Here is a 22836-nt window from a genome sequence, read left to right as displayed (position 1 = left end):
TCATCTTTCTGCTCTTGCTTCAAGATTTGGTAGTATCGTTTTATGTGACCTGGTTTACCATAATGAAAATACTTTATTTTATCTCTGGACTTGGATCTATATTTAGACTTACTATGACCTTTTAAGTTTTAACCTCTATCAATATTTTTACCCCTATTCTCTGTAACTAGAGCTTTATTCTTGTAGTGTCTAAATATTTTCACCTTGTTTTTCATTAAGCACACTATCATTTACTATTTCTAATGTCACATTGTAATCAAGAGTCGAATTAAGAAAAATCACAACTAGAATATTTCATCTATCTGACAATGAATACAAAAAAAAATAATGCCTTTATTTTATCATCCATCTAAAGCTCCATAGTGGTCATTCGATTAAACATATTTTGAAAATTAGATCAAGTACTCTATAATTGATCATCCATCTCTACGTTGTAAAGTTACAAGCTTTTAACAAGTATAATTTTATTCATACCTATTTTTCTCTCATACATTGCTACCAATTTTTCTCAAACAGTTTGGGCATCTGTTTCCTGCGTTAAATGATGAAACACGCTAATATCAACCCATTTTTTAATTATAGCCAGCATCTTTATTCCTAACTTTTTTTAGCTTTCATTTTTCATAGCTGCTGTTTAACCGAATCACCTAATATCTGCAAATATAAATCTTTACAGTATAAATGATCTTCCATCATAAGCTTCCAAATTAAATAATTTAATGCTATTAATTTTATCATGGAACTTGTATCACCCTTTATAGTCTCAAACAAAATTTACTTTTGCTTTAGGCTGCTTTTATATCGATATCTCAAAATAACCCTCGCTCTGATATCACTTATTGAGCCTAAAGCAATAAACACAATGACGTAGAAGCAATATATCGCAATAAACCAACAGTAATAGACAACAATCAACAATGCAGAAAAAATAAAGCACACTAAAATTTACATGAAAAACCTTCCAATGTAAAGGAAAAAAACCACAGACCACAAAAAAAAAAATTACCACTATCAAATAATGGATATATAAAGTTCTTCTCTAGCTAAAACTAGAGTTAACCAATAACTAGAGAGACAATTGAAAAAATCTCACCAAATAGGTAACTCAACAAATATACACTTGATTTATTTCTAAAGAGCTTCAAACCAGATCTTTACCGTTTATAATGTAAAACTCTGAATCATAAACCTGTTAATAGAATTTCAGCTTAATCGGACTACAGATTGATTTTTGTTCAACCAACTTTTTTTTTCCATTTTCTCTCTATTTTTCTAGCTTCTTTTTTCCCCTTTCTTTTCTTGGTTTGTAGCGCCATTTTTTTTTTCAACTTAAAACAGCCCTTACATCTTTTTATTAAATAGTTAAGGCTTTGTGTAGAAAAAAAAAAAACTAAAGCCTATGGCCTTTGATTGTTTCAAACCCAATTACATAGGGCTAGACCCTACTTTCCTAACAAAAATCACATGAGATAATGTTGTTTTGATGTAAGGAATTAAATTTGCATAATGATTTGTATTTTTTAAAAGGTGAGGCCTTAAAAGAATGGGAATGGTGTACAAAGGATGGTAGTTACCACAGTCAGCTTTTATTCACGGAGAAGGTAATAAAGAGTTCCCATGGTGTAGATGATTGTGATACGAAAAATATTTCCAATATTTGTGAATTTAATGGGTCATTGAGGTTTGACTAGTGCCTTTGACTTGAAAGCTACACGTGTATTACTCGTTTATGAAATCTGACTATTGGATCATTCTTGATTCATTATGTGTAATCGAGGTAACTTTAAAGGCCAATGGTTAGGAGAATTTTGTGCTTATAGAGTTTTTAAAGATGTTGAAAAAGTAGAAGATTGGAGACTTGTTGGTTGCGACAGCTTGAAAAAGCTTAAAAAGTTTGAATTCAAGCAAAAGATGGAGATTTGTAGAGGTTTAATTTGTTTAGAATTACTTTTTCACATTGAGTTCTAATTTTTATTCTATTTGAAACTTTTTTTATTATAAAAGTGGTTTTTTTAAGTTTTAAAAATTGTATAATATTTTTTAAAATTTTAAAAGAAACCACTTTATAACATTCTGTTTGATACTAAGTAAAGCTACAATACGTATAATGATTTGAGTAATTGTTCTGGTGAGCATTTAATTTTTAATAATAGAATAATTATTTATTTTGTGTATACGAAATTCTTATGTGTTTCTATTTATTTAATTTTTTTTATGAATTTTTCTTTGTTATTTTTTGAGTAATTTTTTTAAAAAAATTATCCAATGAGTATTTTTTTTTTAAAGAAAGAATTATTGACTTGATTATTTCTTTTAGACATTATTTAGATATATATGTTCTTATTAAACTTTACAATATTTTGAACTCAATATCTTATATAGTTATAACTTATATTATTTGAATAAGGTCTTGTACTAGTTGTATGGGTTAAATATTTAATTGCCTTTCAATTTAGTGATAGTAACACATCGGGTTGTGATAAGTTTTTACTCGTCTCAATTTTGAGTTGACTTCATAAAATATATATTCAATTTCGATTCTATATTAAAATATTATTTTTTTATATCTAATCTATTTATATATAAAATCATAATCAACTTGAAATTAATGTAATAATTTTACTTTAATATAATATTATAAAATATTTTTTAATATAAATTATATCTTAATTATACATAACTATAATATTTTTATTAAGTTAATATTTTAAATTAAAATATTAAATAATAATTTTATTAATATAATATATATAATATAAAATTAAATAAATAATAAAAAAATATTTTTATATATATATCTATAATCGAGTTTACTTTCTTTATAAAAAAATTTAATTCAAAACTTCACTTTTAAAAAAAAATTAATCCTACAAAATTGAGTCGGGTTTAAAACTCACAAGATTGATATTTTTATTTCAATTCAATATTCAGAGTTTTCTACATAATAATTTTTTTTCTACCCATCCCGAAAATTACAAATTCAACTGTCTACAAGCTAAAGCAGAAGCAGTTGCCTAAAAGCCTGTAAGTCCTAAAACGGTAAGATTAATCTACAAAGCCTTGAAAAAAGAGAGGGCTGCAACGTACAATGTCAATGTCAGGCTTAATTTTTTATTCTACACATCCTAAAACAGGGTATAAACTAATGCGGAAGTTGTTGTCTAAAATAACAACGGTGCAGTTAATTTATAAAACTTTCAAAAACTTTCAAAAAAGAGGGGGCTCCAACGTACAATGCGTCACGGAGCTGAAACTTATGTCAACATTTCGTGGGATTTTAGTTTGGAAATTCTCTTCAAAAGAACAATTGAAAGGCACTAAAAAAACACTCAAAGACAATGAAATTCCCTTTGAAAAAATAACTGAGTACTTTAAAAACAAAAAAGATAGTAGAAATGTTGTAACTTGAATCAATCCAATAACTATTACAAAATTCAAAATTATAATGAAATTATATGAGATTATATTAAAAAATTCAAAATTTGCAGAAAACTATCTCAAGTGGGTCAATCTCGTATCTTTTTAGATGGTTGTTTCAGTACTTATTTGGGGCCTTTTAGAAGTGATTTCCTCGGCCTGGGAAGCTTGTGTGGGCGGCTCTTGTGCCTGTTGCGAGCCCAGGGCCTGAGCTCTCTGGACTGATCCAGCTGAAGGTGCCGGGGCCTTGGTTGCCCCTGCTCGGGCCAGGACACAATCCACATGCAGCACTCGGTTCTCGATCTTAAAAACTGGAAAATAGAGGAAGAAAAGAGGGATTGAAAAATGGCGATGAACTCAGTGAAATGGGGGTATGTACGTATCATCAGCGGCACCATTCTTGGCGGCATCCTCGGCTTCTACGTTATGCACCGCGTCGAACTCAGCTACAAGGTCTCTTTTTCCTATTTTATTTGATACTTTATATAGATTGTATACTTTTGATTTTTTACTTTAATTTTATTGAACAGGAGAAAATGAAGGAGAGATTGAGGCAGTATGAAATTGAATTGAAGAAAAAGGAGAAGCTGAATGAGCTTGAAGATTCCCTCTAACTTTTTTTTTTTTTAACAGTTAAGCAAACTACTTCTTTATTTCTTTTTTTTTTTTTAAAGGTAGATTTTAGAATAAGAACATAATAAGCAGGAGATATTTGAAATCATGATGGATGATTAGTGATTCTGTTTGTATTGAGTTGTGAATTAAATTGAAATATAATGTTATCAGCTTTTTTTTTCATCTTTTGAATTTCAGTAGTGCTCTTCCTGTCAAGATTTTAAGGTAATAGTGCCCATAATGCAAAGCTTAATAATTGATTTTGCAGAACAAATGGATTTTTTTGGAATGCCATAAACATTTTTCTCTATCCTTTTTGAGCATGCCAAAAATGGTGGAACAGGTTAGAGATTGATCACTATTCTGCTTGAACAGAACAGAAGAAGGAAAGAGAAGAATAAAAGGAAAACTGCATTTAGATTTTAGAGGAATAGAGAAGGATGAACATTTTCTTTTTCTTTGTCCTAAATTGATATAGTTAAGCAATATACAAGGAGTAATAAATAGAATTGGGTTTAGTCACTTGACATTAGCGATCCCAGTGAGAAACAAACAATAATTAGACATGCTTATAGTGCTTACCTTTTCCTTGTAATGGCTTATTTTGAAACATATTCCCATAGGCCATATTAAAGATGCAAAATCAAGCTTGAAAGTTTCTATATATTTATATATATAGAAGTTTTGACAGTCTGCATTAGCTTAGTTATAACTTTCAGTAGTATTTTTTTTCCTTTTTAATATTACGGCTATGGTCCTTGTGTTTTGGCAGTCATTTAGGACCATACCTGCCTTGACTCGTCTTCTCCTTGTGAGTTGGGAGCTATGTTGCTTCAACTCTCTATCTTCCATCAAGTACCCATGTCCGAGACATACCCAACAGACTTGGGTATGGAGGTCCGAACCTCCAAATATAATTTAGAAAAAATTGTGCATACGCATGTTGAACGCATACTCATATATGATGCTTATCCCGAGTCCAAATAACATAGGTTGGGAGAGCTGCTAATTTTGCTTTCATTTGTGTGTTCCAAATTGATATAATAATGTGGTTGAACAATTGATTATGTTGTAGAGCAAACTACTTGGATTTTGCTTCTCCTTGTGCTCCGATGCTCCATTGCTGGTCTTGAATCAGCAGTTAGATTCATTAAACTTTCTTGTCAATGCAGCTGCCCTGCAGGGACATTCTCCATTGTTGAATTGAAATGAAACTAGTATGCCCTAGGATTGCTGAACTGAAAGTTTTTTGTAACATAAATGCTATGAAATAGCTTTCTTTTTCCTTGAATCTGAAAGACATTAACAATAGCTTGAGGCTTTCTTATAATGGATATTCTATCTTTTTACCCCTTAATGGATATTTGTAGGTGAAGTGGTCTCCCATGGAACAGTAAATGGATTTTGCATTTATATTATTAACCAGCATGAACAAAAGCTCAGTTGTGAATTGTGATTTGCACTGCCAGTTCTGCTTTTTGTTTGTTGAATGCTCAACTTTCAACTGATGTGGTTTGCTTTTTCACTTTATCTTTCTTTTATGTTTGATATTTTTATGTGGTTTGATTTTTCACTTTATCTTTTTATGTTTAATTTTTTTTGAATAATTTAAGTTTAGTTTGATTGATATTTTTGTTATTTGTGATTTGTTATTTTTTTGTAATAATTTTCTTTTTGCTCTTTTTTTTTTTTGTTTCTATCCATTTTTGTTAAAAAAAAAAAGAAAAATAAAATATTAACCAAACAAAACCTTAATAACTTTATGTGTGATACTTCAATTTTCAAAATTAATGTAAAACCTTTCAAGAACATCACCACATCTTAAAAAATAATTAAGCAGTTTAAAATTTTCACATAATCTTATTCCCACATCTTAAAAGAAAACTCACTCGTCTCGTCTGTTTGAAAAAAAAAAAAATCCAAAACTCTCTTTTTTAAATCTTATTTATAAATTAAACAAAAAAAAAATCTTTAAAGACAAACTAAAAAATAAGTTAGCAACATTTCACAAAATTAAAAAAAAAAAAAAACAAAACCATGTATCAAACTCTCATGAATCACTCAAAAAATTAAAAAAAATAAAAGTATTATAGTAAATAAAGCATGTATTTAATTTATATATAATAATATATTTAATTATATTGTGGATGCAATGCCTTTTTTTTTTGTTGTGGATAATATTTTTTTATAACTTTTTTGGTTGATTTTGTTAATTTTTTACTTTTTTGCTTATTTTTTAATATTTTTCTATTTTTTATTTTCTCATTTTAAATAATATTTTATACTTATTAATTTTTGTCATAATTGTTAAATAAAAATAAATTATTACATGATGAATAAATAACTCTTGAGCTTAAAAGTTTGAGACTTCCTTTTAATTATAATTGACTTAACAATTTTAAAATATGATATGAAAATGATACAAAAAATATATAAAGGTAAAACAATTTAAAAGTTTAGCAAAATCACTATATGAGTTTAATAAAATAAAATATATATTTTATATTTTCATGTGGATACGAATCGTGACATGTAATTTTATATAAAATATGATATGAATATATAAATTATCAATATTTTTATACAATATGAGTACATTAATTGTCATATTTAAATTATATTATTTTATATAAATATATAAAAGCCAAAACATTCAATAAACAAAGATAATTATCATATGTGATAGTGTAATTTTTTGACGTTGTAGATAGCTTTAAATAATTGCTAAGTATCTATTACTTAATGTCTTCAATTTAAATTAATTTGATTTGATTTTGACCAAATTAATTGCATTTTATGTTTAATAGCTTAAATTTCTCTCTTAATTAATTTTAATTTTTAATTGATTTAATTTTAACTAAATTAATTATATTTACTTTTAATAGATTAAATATCTCTCAATTAATTTTAATTCTTAATTTAATTAGATTTTGATTAAATTAATTATATTTATTTTTAATAGCATATATCTCTCTTAATTAATTTTAAAAACTATTTTTTGTCTGCTCTTCAACACTATAAATATTATATAAAAGGTGTTGAACAAAAGAAACAATAATAGGTAGTCATGCTTCACTACAAGAATTATCCATATTGTTGCTAGCATATGAGTTGAAAATGGTTTTCTCAAATCTCCATTCTAAATATATATATATATATATATATATATATATATCTCAAGCAACAAAATTATTTTTGAATTTAATTGTTTTCTTCATATTTCTTATACTCCTAACTTATAATTTTTTGTTTTAAGATCTATCCCTCCGATATATATTAATTATTTTTTTGTGCAATTTGAATATAAGGTTCGACATTATATAACTCTAAATATACAAAATTTAAATTGTTCATATATATAAAAGTTTATCTTATAATTTTAAAAAAACTTATAATATATATAAATTTATTGATATATAAATATATTTTCATGCATTAACTAAGTTTAAAATTAGTATGATATTAAGACAAAGAATAATCGGTTAATTCAATGTTCAATTTCTTTTAGGAAAGCCCATTTAGTGTTTAGTAATGTAAAATCAAGTAAATTCTGTGGAAAAATTATCTCATTTTAGTGGAGTTTTAAATTTTATAAATAAAATTTGTATGGTAACATATACCTTTAGCTATAAAAAAAATAAAAAATTAATAAAAATAAAATATATTTCAATCAATTAATTTTATTTACAATATTAAAAAATTCTACTAAAATGTATAAAAACTAACACTTTTTTTATTATTTTTATAAAAAATTTGTCATGATTTTTAAATTATAATAAAATATTCAATATAACATTTAAATTTTAAAAATATTTAATTTAATATTTAAATTATAAACGTATGAATTAATATATTTAATTTTAAATAATGATATATGATAAACAAAAATTTTTTTAATATTATAATAATAAAAAAATTTTATAATTAATTTATCTCACTAAAAATTTTTAAAACTCAAATATTACATTAAATATTTTATAAGAACTATAATATTAACTTTTTTATAAATGACAAAAAGAAAAAAAAAAAAAAACATGGGCTATCGGAAAACAGACCCACTCGGCCTGTGCCCTCCAATATTTTTCTCTCTCTTCCCGCCACAGCTGAAAAGAATCATTGCATTTCTATTTTCTTTCTCTAATAATTACTAAAAACAATAAATATTAATAAAAACAAGTGTCAATAAAAATAATTTTAAAAAAGGCAAATGAAGTGAAGATCGACACAGTAATTGAGTTATTTTAAGTATTTAAGAATCCACTTAAAGAGATCTTTAATTTGGATTGAATACTTTAAGCAATGGCTGTTTCTTCTTCATGTAAGAAGAAGAAGAGCAGCTTCACTAAAGCCAAAACCAAGACAAGTCGGTTCACCGACTCAGCTTGCTCAACTCACACACAACTCAATCCAAAGTGTCGTCGCTACAAATCGCCTGCAGTTCGAGTCGTCCAAGGCCGAATCTACGATTCTCTTAATGGGAAGACTTGTCACCAGGTAATTTTTTTTTTTTTTTAACTTCATGGATTTCTCGTTAAGTTTGTTGCTTTTTCTTGAGAAATTACGTGTACATTTTGTTGAAAATTTTGGAGTAAAATAGTGGCAGTGTAGACAAAAAACGGTGGATTTTGCCGCATCATGCAAGAGAAAGATTAATGAGGAGCAATGGACCTTTCATTTTTGTTACAAATGCCTTTGAGCAGGTCTTTTCTTCACTTTCCCTTCAATATCCTAGAAATTGCATCATAAATCAAGGCCCCATTTGACTCGCACATAGTCATTTGAACTCCCAATGATTGACATATCACACACAACATAAAAATTAATTCAATTATTTTAATTTATTTTTTAATTGAGTTGTTTACAATTAATTTGATTTGATTTAACAAAGATATAATAATAAAATTTGTCAACATATGTATATTATGTCAATAATATCTAATTATTTGAAATGAAATAAATTTTTATAATAAATATTTATTTTAAATTGGTAAGAAGTAAGGATGTAAACGAACAGAGCTTTCGACGAATTGTTCGTGAAGCTTCTGTTCATTTATGTTCTGTTATGTTCATTTATTAAATGAATTGAATATGAACAGAGATTTATTTGGTTCATTTATGTTCATAAACAAACTTGTTTAAATTTTGTTTAAAGCTTGTTTATTTGTTGTTTGTTAGCTGTTTGTTTATAATAATACTAACAAAATTACATTTAAATTCTTTACCCTAATCCTATTTTATGATTTGTTTATGTTCTTTTGGGTTCGTTTATGGTTTTTTTGTTTAAATTTATTTGGTTATGGTTTGTTTATTATTTATGAATATGTTCGTTTATATATGTTCGTAAACATATTTGTTTATTTTTACAAACAAGCTCGTTAAATTTAATTGAACTGAACTGAACATGAGCATTCTACTATTTCAACGAATTGATCTCCAACGAACAAAACAATTTCTTACCGAACATGAACTGAGCCTGAATACCTTTAAAAATAAACAAACAAATGATAGATATATGTTTGTTCGTTTACGTTCGGTTCGTTTCTAGCCCTAGTAAAAAGATTGTTCCATAGACTACTTTCCTATAATAAATATGGTGTTTAGTTACAAATAGATGACGTTGAAGAAATTAAACATCGTCTATTACGATATTTATTATGATAATATCATAATAGATGATGTTGGCTTTCTTAAACGTCGCCTATTATCTTCAGTTACTTACAGAATAGATACTGTTTCATCTGTTATGGTAATAGAGAACGTTTACTTTCTTAAACATCATCTATTATCTTTAGTTACTTATAAAATAGATAGGTAAGGGTCATAATAGATCATCAGATAAGTTGGATAATTGATATAACCCTATGATTGTTAGAAATGCACTTGGTCTTTTATGCAATAGACTATGGTTGTTATAAACAAATGTAGTCTTTTTAGGCAATAGACTACGGTTTTTATAAACAAACAAAGTCTATATTATTATTCATACATTAAACAAATGGTTAAGTATATACTTGATCTATATATTATGAAAATATATTAATTAATTTAAATAAACTGCTTACACCTTAAATATATATATTATGAAAATATTAAATAAATAAATTATTTAATTATGTTATGAATTTCACATGTTATTTATTTGTCATAAAGGGTAATATAGTAAAAAGAGTTTATTCGATAATCCTAGATTTTGCGAACCAAATATAAAAATCTTATGTTCCCTATGCTAAAACGAACACTGGAATCTTTCATTATTTGGAGTTTGTTAAGTAAAGTGATTTGGGCGGAATCACTTTCCTAACTGAAATCCTTGATTTCGTGAACCAAACACCCCGTTAAACTAGAATGTTCCTTTAGGGACTGTTCACTTTATTTTCCTTTTGTTTTCTTTTTCTTATCTTCCAAATATGATTAGCTGATTTTTTTTTTTTTTTTGTCAATCAGATATGAGGCGGAGGCTGAGGAGGTGGCATTGTTAAATGATTGGACTTGTCCAAGATGTAGAGGAATTTGCAACTGTAGTTTCTGCATGTAAGTCTAATGCTTCTGGCAAATTGATAAATAGCCAATTGTAAATATCTGTTTTTTCAGCTCATCATTCGAAATGGGAAATTTTGAAAATTTTAAGAAGAAGCCAGGTCACCAGCCTACTGTCATTCTTGTACATGCAGCAAATGCAAATGGGTTTGCCTCAGTATCGGATATGTTGCATCTTAAGGACTCTGAAAGTTCAGGTTCTCAAGAGACTATTGTTGCAGCTGTCTCTCCCAAATAGCGCCAAAGCTGCGGATAAGGTTTGATTGGGATTTGTCATCTGTTTTATTGCTTCAAACTTCAAAGACCTGCCATTAAAATCCTTGGGTATGTTTAGAGACTATTTGTTTTCTGAGATAATGATCAATGATGAGGAATGGAAATTCTGTTTTGATCCTTGTTATGATTTCCAGAAAATAAGACAGTTCAACTTATTCTGGCAGTTTACGAGGTTTGGCTGGGAGAAAGGTCCTTTTTGGTTGATTCTTAAATGATGATAATAAGATATAAAAAGTTTCACCTTTTTCCTTTACCTACATTTCCATGACAACTCTATAGATATGGGTTTCTTTATTGGTTATGATCTTTATAAAATGAATGTTCATTAAACTTTTGTAGCAGGAATCTGAAGTAAAAAAATAGTGGCAATGGCCGTAAGGAAAACAGTCTCAAAGGCCCAAATGGTTCAATACAAGCCAATGATAAAAGGATTGCAACCAGAAATACCAAAATGCAAAGATCAAGGAACAAGAATAGAGAGGAAATTGCATCTGAAGGCAATGATACTGATTTCTCAGCCCAAAAGATTATTCCTAAAAAATCTAAGATCTCCAAAGGAGAAGTGATTTGCAACAGTAATGATGCTGTCAAGCTAATTGACAGGAAGGTCCCTAAAAAGTGTGACTGTGGAGAAAATAAAGTGCTGAATAATGCAGCTTCTGTAAACAAGCCAATTAGTAAGTCTCCAAATTGTAAGAAGAAAATGTAAAAGTCAGAAGCAAAGCTTCTGATGCTGAGGTCGTACTGCCTCAAGGCATATTATTAAAATATATAGCTGACATTGACTTACCTGTTGAGGATGTTGGGTATGCCTTGCAATTTCTAGAATTTTGTGAAGCTTTTCTAGAGGTAAACTTCTTATCTGTTTGACGTAGCATAAATCTTAATAGGGTGAAAATTTGAACTTTTTTTCTTCAGTTCTATATGCTTCCTTAATAATTTTGCTTTTAGAAATCACTGAAATTCAGAAATTGACCCTTTCCAGTTCTGCATGCTCACATTGTTTCTGAATGCATTCAAGTGTTCTCTTTTCTTCTTAATTTAATTGTTCTAAGCCTTATAAAAAACTAAAATGCTTCTTGCTAAGGTGCTGTTTGATAGTTTTGTTAATTTTCAATGATTTACATTCTTCAATGCTTTTGTTTACTCATTTTAGCGACCAGATAGAATATTTTGAGTGAACCAGTGTTAAATATGTTGAATAGTTGGTCATTCAAAGTATGAATCTAGATCATCTTAAGCTAGTCATTGAAGAATGTTTGCAACTTCAAGCTCAAGGTTTAATTGAACTCACTTTTTCACTGTGGGCATGTGAAGCATTCTATTTAAACAAAATATTAAAATAAGTTCGAGAAAAATTAAGATTGACTATCAATTACAAGCTTATTAATTCTTTCTTTGCAGATGATAAATTTCCTCTTGGGTCATAAAGAACTTATTGTCATACTTCCTCAGTCATGGAGAACAAATTATCAAAAGCTTTGGAACTAAAATGAAACCATTTTACACTTTGATCCTTCTTATACCACAAACCCTAATGGCACAATCATAATCAAATTTGATCACAACAAACAAAAAGAAATCCTTACTCCACTCTGTTTTCCCTACACATACAAATCTCCAAAAAGATATTATTACTACGACATTGATTACAGTTGTAAAGAATTTCAAAAGAAAAGATAGAAGTTTCTGTGATGATGATGATAAGTCTCAAAAGAAACTAAGACGCAAATCTTCTTAGCAAAAGTTAAAAGAAAGATTTGAAATTGGAGACCTTAAAATAGATTTTCATAATGAATCTTTGGAAAAGTTTGATTACTATTGTAGACATTTAATTTTATTTGAGATATTTTATCACTTTAATCCGGGTTTTATTTTGCAATTGGGCCTTTATCATTAAATTTTCGGGTGCATTAATGGTTTATTTTTAGTACTCAAGAATAAAGCTCAATGTGAACCACATGGCGAGGCTTATTGTATTAACTTGGATAATATAAAAGCCCAATCTTAAAGTCTGTTAATGACCTTAATAATAATAATAATAATAATAATAAAAGTAGAAAATTAAATTAAAAATAAAAAAATTACAAATTACAAATTAGAGATTAGAGATTAAAAATATAAAAATAAGTAAAAAATCGAATAAAAATATAAAGAAATAAATATAAAATAATAGTAATAATAGATAATGAAGAAGGATAATAGAAAATATAAAAATATAAAAAGAAATGGGCTTGGCCCAAAAGTTAATTAGAATGTATTGAAGCCCAAATATGTCGCCCAAAAATAAAATCCCATTAGGCCCATGCATGGGATTCAAGAGATGGGAAGAGTGGACCAAGAATAAAAGTATGAAAGTTCAAAAACGGGAAGCTGAAGGAGGCATGGAAAAGAGGCGGCTGGGATGTGGGATGTGCAATGTAAACTGCATGAAGAGGTTAGAAAAAACTACATGAAACGTGGGAAACACACATGAAGACGTGCGCTGGAGACTGAAAGGCAGGGAAAAAGGACGTGAGGCAAAAGACCGGATAAGAAAAAAAGAACAAGAAGAACAGAAGCCAAAAAAATATATTGCAGCAAGCAGAACAGAAACCAAAAAAATACTGCAGCAAGCAGATACTACAACAAATAGAACAGAAACTAGAAAAAAATAAAGCAAAAACAGAACAGAAACCAGAAAATATACTGCACAGCAAAAACAAAACAGAAACCAGAAAATATACTACAGTAGAAATTGGGGAAAGCAAAAACGCAGCAGTGGAAACCAACCAAAAATAAAAAGAAACAGAAGTGAGAGGCAGAAGGGAAAAAAGTGAGATCGAAACTATTTAATTCTTTTGTTGTCTTCTTGTGTTTTTGCATGGTGCATGTTGTGTGGGAAACTCACAGCTCACAAGTTTTCTTCAGCAGAAAAAACAAAGTTGCTAACATGACGTATGAAACTTGTTGTGAAAAAGAATGGTTTAAGGTCTATGTTTTGTTGTTTTTTTACTGGTGGTCTCCACAAGAAGATTGTTTGCCAAGGACCTTTAAACTTAAGCTTTTGCATGTTTTGATTTTTCGGGCTTCCTTTTTCTACATGAAGTTGTTCATATTTCATTTGGTGCATGAAGATCATAAGGAAATGGTGACATTTTAAGGAAAGGTGCATGAAAAAATTAAAAGAGAATTACAGTTTTTTTAGTTTTAAAAAAATGTGAAAATGAAAAAATAAAGTAACGTCTTAAAAAGAGAAACAATAAAGGCAGTAATAACAAAAATTGTCATAAAATTTTTGGTCTTATGAATGTTTAAATAAGCCTTTTTTACATCATTATCATCATCATTATCATCATCATCATTATTATTACTATAGGATTATTTCAACTTATGTTTAATTTTGATTGCTTGATAACTAGGTTTATGCATTAGCCTTTTAATGAGTATGCCTATGTCTTTTTTATTCCTAGTTGGCATTTTTTAAAAATTTAAATAAAAAATAAATAATAAGAAAAGAAAAAGAAAAGAATAAATAATTTGTAAAAAGGAAACTTTTTTTTTCTTTCTTTTCCCTATTTAGATGTTGGAGGGAGATCAAAATTGTATTTTAAAAATAATAATTATGTCTAAATGTTGGAAAATTATTAAATATTAAATTAAATAATACATGATTAATAAATTATAATAATAATAATAATAGTATTTTTAATGGAAAAAGGAAAATAAGGTAAAATATAAAAATTCAATTTGTAGAAAAACTTATATAAAACAAAGCTTGTACTAAAAATATAAAAATTATTTTCTAAAAATTATGAAAAACAAACTTGTTTTGAATAAGTATAAAAATTCATTTTTAGGAAAATTATAAAATATGAGCTTGCTCCGAAAGTTTGCTTAAACGTTAGAAATTTTTAGAAAGGCTCGTTAATCATTAAAACCTTAGAATGAAATCCTAATCCAAAACCTTAAATCAAAACCCTTAAATTAGAACCATAGGGTCAAAACTTTAAATTGAATCCTAAAATTGAAACCCTAACAGTGTGTTTGGATTGAGGGGAGAGGAAAGAAAGGAAAGTAAAGTAAATGAATGTAAAAGAAACAAAATCCCCTTCCCTTGTTTGGATAAATTTTTAATTTAAAGAAAAAAAAAAGGTGAAAACCAAATAACCTTTGGTTTCCCTTCTAAATCCAATTTTTTTAATACCCCAATTTGGAGAAAAAGCTAAGGAAAAGAAAGTTGAAAAATATTTTTTTTATAAAAAGACTATTATGTCCATCTTTTTATTAATACTAAAAACCTAATAAAAAACTTAAGCAGATCATAATCATCTTGTAATTTTTTTAAAGCCATCTCTTTTTTTAAGTAAGTTTCACATATCTCTTCCAATATAAAAATTTTTTATAATTTTTTGGTGATTTGATTATGATGAATGGTTAAATATAAATAGATATATTTTTTAGGTTTATGAAATGATAGATTAACTCAAAATCCATTAATGCATATTTACAAAATATTTTCTGTTTCACTTGATTAAAAATCATTGATATAATAGTAATTATGAAGCCAAACAAGATAACAAATATATCATGGTCTAAGAGTGCTTTAAAATCATAGGTAATGAAAGGTTATAATTGGAAAAGTTATTATAATGAATCATTTCCTTTCTTTTTCACTCTTTATCCAAACAATGGTTAGTAGAATTCCTTTCCTTTATTAATTTTAATTATCCAAACAAGGGTTACATGTATTCTTTCATTTCTTTTAAAAAGCTTTCTTTTCCATTCTTTTCCTTTCATTTCCTTTCCTTTATTAATATTTATCCAAACATAGCGTAAAATCTAATCTTTAAGGTCCAAACCTTGAAATGAAATCCTAAACCCAAAACCCTAAGGTAAACCTTAAATCCTAAACGAAGTCTCGAAACCCTAGTTGAAGCCTTAAACTTCGAGTTAAGTCTAAAATCTTAATCCATCTAAAATCTCAAAATTTTTAAGGATTTATATGAGAACTTTTTCATGAAATAATCTGTTTCTGAATACTGTCTAGATGATAGGGTATTTAGAAACTTTTATTTTATTAAGAATTTTCATATATTTCCATAACTTAAAATAATAAATTTAAGAATCAATAATAATAAACAATAAAATGGGATTTTAAATATGCATAATCGCACATAAACTCCGCCTAAAAGTTGGAGAGTTTAGGTGGTCTCTTTATAGTTAAGAGCCTAATCTTTAAATCTGTATTTTACCATCATCTGTATATATCTCATTTCTAGAATAATATGTGCATTCATAATATATATATATATATATATGTTTGTCGATGTATAACACTAATTATATTATTTTTTTGTTTTTACTACATAAAATTTTTTTTTTTAAATTTTTAGTTTTGAGCAAATAAAATTAAAATAGCATTTTATGAAATATAATTATTGGTACTCTACATAGATTTTAGAGACTCATCAATGATTATCATTTACAAATAGTGTTATTTTATTATTTTTAAAAAGAACGTTGTGATAAATTTTAGATGAAGAGATTATCTTTCAATTCTACCTTTACGTTAAGGAATTTGAAGATATTTCTTTAATCTAAAATTTTTATAATACAACCAAATAAAGTTTTTTTTTAGATTAATCTTATTTTTTAAAAATAAAGGGAATTCTTATTAAATCTTAAAATGAAACCATTTTTATCTAAAACCAATGATAGTGCATAATTAATAGGTACTAATTTTATAAGCGTTGTAAGAGTGCTAATTGTTTTCACACGTAACTAACTCCTGAGCCTAATCTTGTTTTTGTAAACCAAAAATATCTTTTTAATAAAGCTCTAAACTTGTTTTATTAAAACAAAATAAATTTTTTAAGTGGTCAATCAAACCCTAAAAGATTAGTGGTGACTCCTCATGTTTTCACGATTTTTAAATTTTTACATCTAGTGATCGAGTCTGTGGATCGATATGTTATGATAATTTGACGACTCTACTAAGGACATTTTGAGAGTCAGGCTAAAAATTTTAATAAAAATTTTAATTATGCACTATAAAAACATTTTGGATTCAATTGGTCTTAATTGATATTTAATTGAATTTTTTTTATTTTAATTTCCTAAAAAAATACATAAGTTAATAAATAAAAAAAATTGCATGTTAGTTATTACTTTGTTTTGATTTTGTGTTTATGATTTATTTATGTTATTTTGATTAATATGTCACTTTGTACACTTTTGCATATTCATTTACATGCATGAACTTTAGACCTGGACTTCTTCTTTATTAGGGGGAAGTGAAGTAACTACGCTCTCTTGAGGTAATAACCTCCACATTTGCTAGTAAAATACTTTCACCAAGATCGAACCCTTTTCATTCGTAGCCTATAATGGGTGGGGATTGGTGTTCCTTATTACTATGTAATGGATGATGATGTAAGGTTGATTTAGAAACCTTTGGACAAATAAATCCCAATCCAATATATCATGAGTCATAGGAAGCCCACCTAAAGTAAAGCTATACTACCTTTTAAGAAATAATCAAAAGTTAAGACACTATTATATTCTATTATTTTGCTGTATTATATGGTTGCAATGTTGTTTCTATTATTTGTTTGTTTTGAATTATTGATTCATTTTATTTATGTAATTTTTTATTTTGTTGGTTACATTCCATAGGCATTATATTTTAAGATGGGATATTTGTTTTAAGTTGGTTATAAAAAAAAAAAGGGTTTCTCATGAAGTCATCAATAGTGTCAGCTTTTTATAAGACCTATTTAGAAGTTAAAAGCCAATCAAAAGCACCTAGGAAAAAGAACACCAATTTCTTTTGATGAAATTACTCAAAAGTAGGATATATGAGGCATTTTGATATAGTTTGTGTTTAAAAGTAATAACAATGCAAATAAAGTTAAGGTTGAAAGCAAAGATAAAAAAAAAAAAAAAAAAAGAAACAAAGAGAAAAAGGTCCAAATAAAAGATAAGAAAAAAAAAAGAGAAAGGAGTTTGTCATCTTTTTTTTTTTTTAATTTAATCATTGCATTCTACATTCATCATTAAGGTGATTCATATAATTTAGGTTGTTCTATTTTTGTAAATATCTTTTCATCATTATCATATTTAGGCATTCATAGACATATTCTGCATAGCATGCAAATTAAGAGCTATGTCATTTGTCTATAAGGAATAATAGCATAAGTATTTTAGTTTAAACCCTTAAAACAAAACATTTGTTTTAGTAGGTATAAAAAGCTGAAAATATAGAGGATCAATTGAAGGCCTAGATTAGTGTGTTAAAATGCAATCAAGAGGAGTTTGGTCATGACATTTGGATGATGACAAAACAGTTCATTAAGTTGACAAAGATAGTTGAAGAGCTCAAGGAATTTGCTTTAGTATCTTCTCAAAGGTCTTTACCAGTTTCAGCTTAAGTAAGTCCTATAAACTCAAAGAGTCAAGGTCAACTGATTATTTTTAAGGCCAGTACATTTTTCAAGCATACTAAAGCATTTAGTGGTTTGAGCAATAATGAAGGTTTGGACAAGATCATGAAAAGGATAAGTAATCTGACCATTCAAGTTTTAGAGCTCTAGAAGTGGATTTTCAAGATAGAGTCACCATGTTCTATACAACCTTCACTAATTGTTTCAAACTCAAACTTGCATTCAAGTCCTTCTCATAACTGTTTTCGACCTCCTTTCCAAACATCTAAGATCAGGCCATAAAACTTCATGTAGTCTCCAATAAGTCCATATTTAAACCAAAATCTTCACCTTTCATTCCTCAACCACCTATCCAACCAATTGCTCAATTCTGAACCTTTGCACCACTTTGAAATCCTCAGATTCCCAGTCAACCTATTGTTCAAAAATTACCTAAGAAAAAGAAACAGTTAAATCCTTTCCCATTTTGTATGGAAAATTTTTCTCCTATCTATTTGAAAGACACCTTGTTGTCCCTATGCCTTCAAAGCCTTTAAAGTCTTCGTACCTAAAATATTTTGACCCAAACGCAAGATGTGAATACTATGGTAGGAATACGAGGCACTCTATTGAGGATTGTAAAAGTTTCAAATGCAATGTGCAATCACTCATAGATGCAAAGTGGTTTGATGCAATGACAATAGTGAGATAAAGATCTAGGAACAATGAGAAAAAGATGGCATGATGATGAACATGGATGAAATTCTGGATTAAAGAGAGTCCTCAAGTGTTGGAAAAAATAAATGCTTTATCGATTTTTTTTTTGTAAAATGTTTTTTTTTATGTTAATATAGTGGTTTTTCTGAACTTAGATATGTGAATTATGATTTTTTTTAATATTTTTTTCCAATTTCCACACTTTTCACTAAAGAGCTTTATCATTCGTACAATCATTCATTTATGCATTCATCCATTTGTGTATCCACTCAATAGAATGTAATTTATGTGGGTTCTAAAAAGAAAGAATTTTTTTGAGAATAATCTCTGCAATCTTTTAAAAGGATCAGGAGAATATTGAGTTCGAATGAAAGATGGAGGAGATTATCGAAGGACTTTTTGCTTAAAGAAATTATTAACTTGAAAGACCTAGCTTCGGACCCATAAGGAAAGAGTCATGGAATCTAGATCAACAGAGGAAGTATAGTCACTTAGAAGAAAGAATTCAAGTTGTTGAAGGTAGGGATAAATCTGGTGATGCAAAAGAATCCCAATTAGTTTCGAATGTGGTTATTCCACCCAGGTTCAAGGCTCTGACATTTAAAAAGTATAATGAAATTGGATGTTATAAAACACATTTGCTCAATACTATCATAAAATGGTTGGGTATGCCAGTGACGAAAAGCTGCTTATTCATGTTTTTTAAGAAAGTTTGACAGAAGCAACAACCCATTGGTATTATAGCTTAAAAAATAATCAAATTCATACTTGGAGGGATTTCTCATGGGCATTCTTGAAATGGTATTAGTACATGTTGGAGATAGTTTTCAGATCGATCAACCCTTCAAAACATGAGAAAAAGCCCTAATGAGAGTTACAAAAAATATGCTGCTAGGTGGAAAGAGGTTATTTCGTAAGTTTAACCACCTTTAAGTAATAGGCAGTTGAATTCTCTATTTGTGGATACCTTTATTTTTCCTTATCATGATAATTTAATTGGTAATACATTTTCAAAATTTGCTAATTTATTATTTACTGTGGGTAGAATCGATGATGGGATAAAAATGAAAGAATTATGGATACTAATATTAAAATTCCTAATGAAAGATAAGGGAATATTTTTGACAAAAATGCCCAAAAGATAATTGTTGAATGGCAAAATAAGAGAAAACTCACCATGATACAGGAAGGTTTAGGGAATTACTATTCCCAATGATCACCGTATTGTTCCCAACTGACATTTCAACCAATAATTTTTCTCAACCACTTCATTTGTGTGTTCTAGTTACTTTGCCATAAACATTAACAGAACAAAGGATTAACTCAAGCCATTCACAAAGTCATAAGAGAAAAAGAGTCAAGATGTATCATTCACTCCTAATGTCTTATGCTAAGCTTTTCACTTTACTTATCAAGAATCATATGATTTCTGTTGTTCTTGTAAGACCTAGAAAGCTTCCTTACCTGAAATGGTATAATCCCTATGTTAAATATTAATTCCATAATGGGGTCAAGGGATATTCCATAGATGATTGCACTATTTTCAAGGATATAGTTCAAGCTTTGATTGATGTAGATCATGCGAAGTTAAAGAGTTGGTTAGTGATTCTCATGATTGATAGTGATCAAATCAAAGGTCTAGCAACTTGAAACACCAAGTGGGAAACTTTTATGTCTATAAATTTGAGCATCATCTAAAGAGTACTATTAGGAATATAAATTTTTAAGTCAAGTTTGAGTGTTCACATTGCATGAATAGATCTTGGGCATCATGATATTTCATGGATTTATATGTCATTTGATATTTTCAATTTCCTTTAAATTTTGGACTTATAGATTTTCTTTGAAAAAAATGATAAAAAAGGAAAAAATGTTAGATTTGAATAAAGCCCCATGTAGTTAGGTCCCAAGGTTATAAAATATATCCTAAAAAAAAGTGAGAAAAAAGTAGAGAAAAAAAAATTTTGAGTTACGAAAGAGTTGGCAATTACCATTAGGAATTTTTCAAGTGCCTAAACACCAATTCTTAAATCATCCAAATAACTTCATTTTATTAATCATGACCCCTCAAAAACCATGAATTAGAATTTGTGAACCTTGCTTTCACCTAATAATGTTATGATATCGAAGGTTGGTACTCTTTTCCAAGGCAATAAGCAATGAAACATCTAATTAAAAAGAAAAAATTAGGATTCCTAGAAAATCAGGCACGTATAGCATTTAAAAAAGAATTCAGATGTGGTAATTTGATGTGTTAATGTTACACTATAGTTTTAAAAATTTTTCAAAACCAAAGCCAACCCAAGTCCTGTAAAATGATTTCAGACTTACCAATCTTTACCCAAAATTTAGCCTTATTCATGTGTCTCAAGGGCATGTTGCTTAGATTTACCAACCTTTCAACCCCTTTACCCCAAAATAATTAGGCTGGCCCATATGTCTCAAAGGTGAGTTAATTATGAAACTTACAACATTTTAGCTCTTTACTCTAAAATTGACTTAACACATACATCTTAAGGATATGTTGATAAGAAAAGAAAGGCTTTATTGCCCTTAGGATAATTTGAACTATGATTATATCCATTCGTTCTTTTTTTGGTAACGTGACATGGATTATTTGATACTTTAAGTGGGTTCATTCCATATAACCCTGTTCTCATTCATTCTACATAACCCTTTTCCTTGTAATAACTTTCATTTAAAAATGATTTGTTAGAATGGGGCATTTTCTATGAATCGCATTATTGGTAAAGCAGATTTATATATGAATTATGGGAGGTATGTAAAAAAAGACACAAAAAAAAGAAAAATAAAAAAAAAATGGTTATGACATTATGCACTTAAGAAGTTTGAATAAAGTCAAGTATAAAGTCTTGACCAACCCACAATTTTGGAAAAGAAAACACAAAATGAAAAATGAAAAAACAAAAAAAAAAAGTCAAGAAAGCCAATAATTTCAAAAATAAAAAAAGAGAAAAAAAAACTTTTGAAATGAAAAATCTTTCTTCAAGTTCATTTTCCTAAAGGTATTTGCTTTTTAATTTAGGTGATCATACTTGAAATGACAAATGAATATCTTTTGTTATCCTTTCATTGATGTGGAAATATAACCTTTGCTACCCCTTTGAATCTAATAAACTTTTAAGAGTAAACCCTAATTAAAGATCATCTTTCATACTGAGAGGTAAAAAATGATACATTTAAGGGTTAAGAATGGTGATATCTAAATGGAATCTTATGTGTTAGGACAAAAGCCCAATATAAAAGTTCGTAAAGGTCTTTAACCCACTCAATGAAAGAATACAAAAAAAAAAAGAAGAGAAAAGAAAAAAAAAAGAAAGGTAAGAAAAAAAATAAAGCAAAAGAAGGAAAATAAAGGAAGAAAAGAAATGGATGGGTGGAAAACACAAAAAAAATGGTAGGGAATATACTCTAAAGTGAATTATTTAAATGAAAGAATGATTTTTAGTTTTATTTATCTTTAAACACTTGCTGTGGGCCTATTTACCCTTTTCTTCGATAATTTTGAACCTTAGCCTATGTTACATCATATGAAAAGTCCATATTGGATTAAGCATCGATGCTTATAAATTAAAGAGTTTCTTTTAGAAAAATGATCATGAAACCTATGAACTTTTTTGGTTCCTCTTTATACCTTAATTTCCTTTTTGGACCACAATCTTTTTTTAGATAAATTTGAATTTTCAAGTGTATTGTGTGATAATCAATAAAAGAAAAAAAAGAGAAAAATCAAAAAATAAACTTGGCTTTAAAATGAAACCCTTAAAAAGGTAATCTAGAGCAAAATTTAAAGGCTATTCCTAATGCTAAATATGGTAGATACCAAACAAGATAAGTTAAATCTTTTTGA

The 22836-nt window shown here is 27.9% G+C and overlaps 2 protein-coding genes across 2 annotated transcripts; both read left to right on the top strand.

Moving 5' to 3' along the window:
* The first annotated feature begins 3635 nt into the window (after nucleotides 1–3635).
* On the top strand, nucleotides 3636–4215 carry LOC111288561 (uncharacterized). The gene is made up of 2 exons (XM_022879497.2): nucleotides 3636–3870; nucleotides 3948–4215. The coding sequence occupies exons 1-2, from the start codon at nucleotides 3763–3765 to the stop codon at nucleotides 4029–4031; spliced, it is 192 nt and encodes a 63-aa protein (XP_022735232.2). The 5' UTR covers nucleotides 3636–3762; the 3' UTR covers nucleotides 4032–4215.
* A 3847-nt stretch (nucleotides 4216–8062) lies between these two features.
* LOC149514020 (uncharacterized) lies at nucleotides 8063–11632 on the top strand. Its single transcript, XM_089745739.1, has 5 exons — nucleotides 8063–8526; nucleotides 8630–8726; nucleotides 9744–9843; nucleotides 10477–10563; nucleotides 10624–11632. Exons 1-5 carry the CDS (start codon nucleotides 8332–8334, stop codon nucleotides 10805–10807), a joined length of 663 nt encoding a protein of 220 aa, XP_089601865.1. The 5' UTR covers nucleotides 8063–8331; the 3' UTR covers nucleotides 10808–11632.
* Nucleotides 11633–22836: the final 11204 nt, after the last annotated feature.

The sequence above is a fragment of the Durio zibethinus genome, chromosome 17 (genome assembly GCF_047325235.1).
Source record: "Durio zibethinus cultivar Kanyao isolate XHJ-2024 chromosome 17, ASM4732523v1, whole genome shotgun sequence".
In the NCBI taxonomy this organism is placed as follows: domain Eukaryota; kingdom Viridiplantae; phylum Streptophyta; class Magnoliopsida; order Malvales; family Malvaceae; genus Durio; species Durio zibethinus.
The sequence above is the reverse complement of the archived record's forward strand: the minus strand, read 5'-3'. Positions and strand labels throughout refer to the sequence as shown.

Coding starts and splice junctions, on each gene's coding strand:
- LOC111288561 (XM_022879497.2), top strand. CDS start 3,763: ATGGCGATGAACTCAGTGAAATGGGGGTATGTACGTATCATCAGCGGC. Junction 3,871..3,947: donor GCGTCGAACTCAGCTACAAG/GTCTCTTTTTCC, acceptor TTTATTGAACAG/GAGAAAATGAAGGAGAGATT.
- LOC149514020 (XM_089745739.1), top strand. CDS start 8,332: ATGGCTGTTTCTTCTTCATGTAAGAAGAAGAAGAGCAGCTTCACTAAA. Junction 8,527..8,629: donor ATGGGAAGACTTGTCACCAG/GTAATTTTTTTT, acceptor GGAGTAAAATAG/TGGCAGTGTAGACAAAAAAC. Junction 10,564..10,623: donor TGCAACTGTAGTTTCTGCAT/GTAAGTCTAATG, acceptor CTGTTTTTTCAG/CTCATCATTCGAAATGGGAA.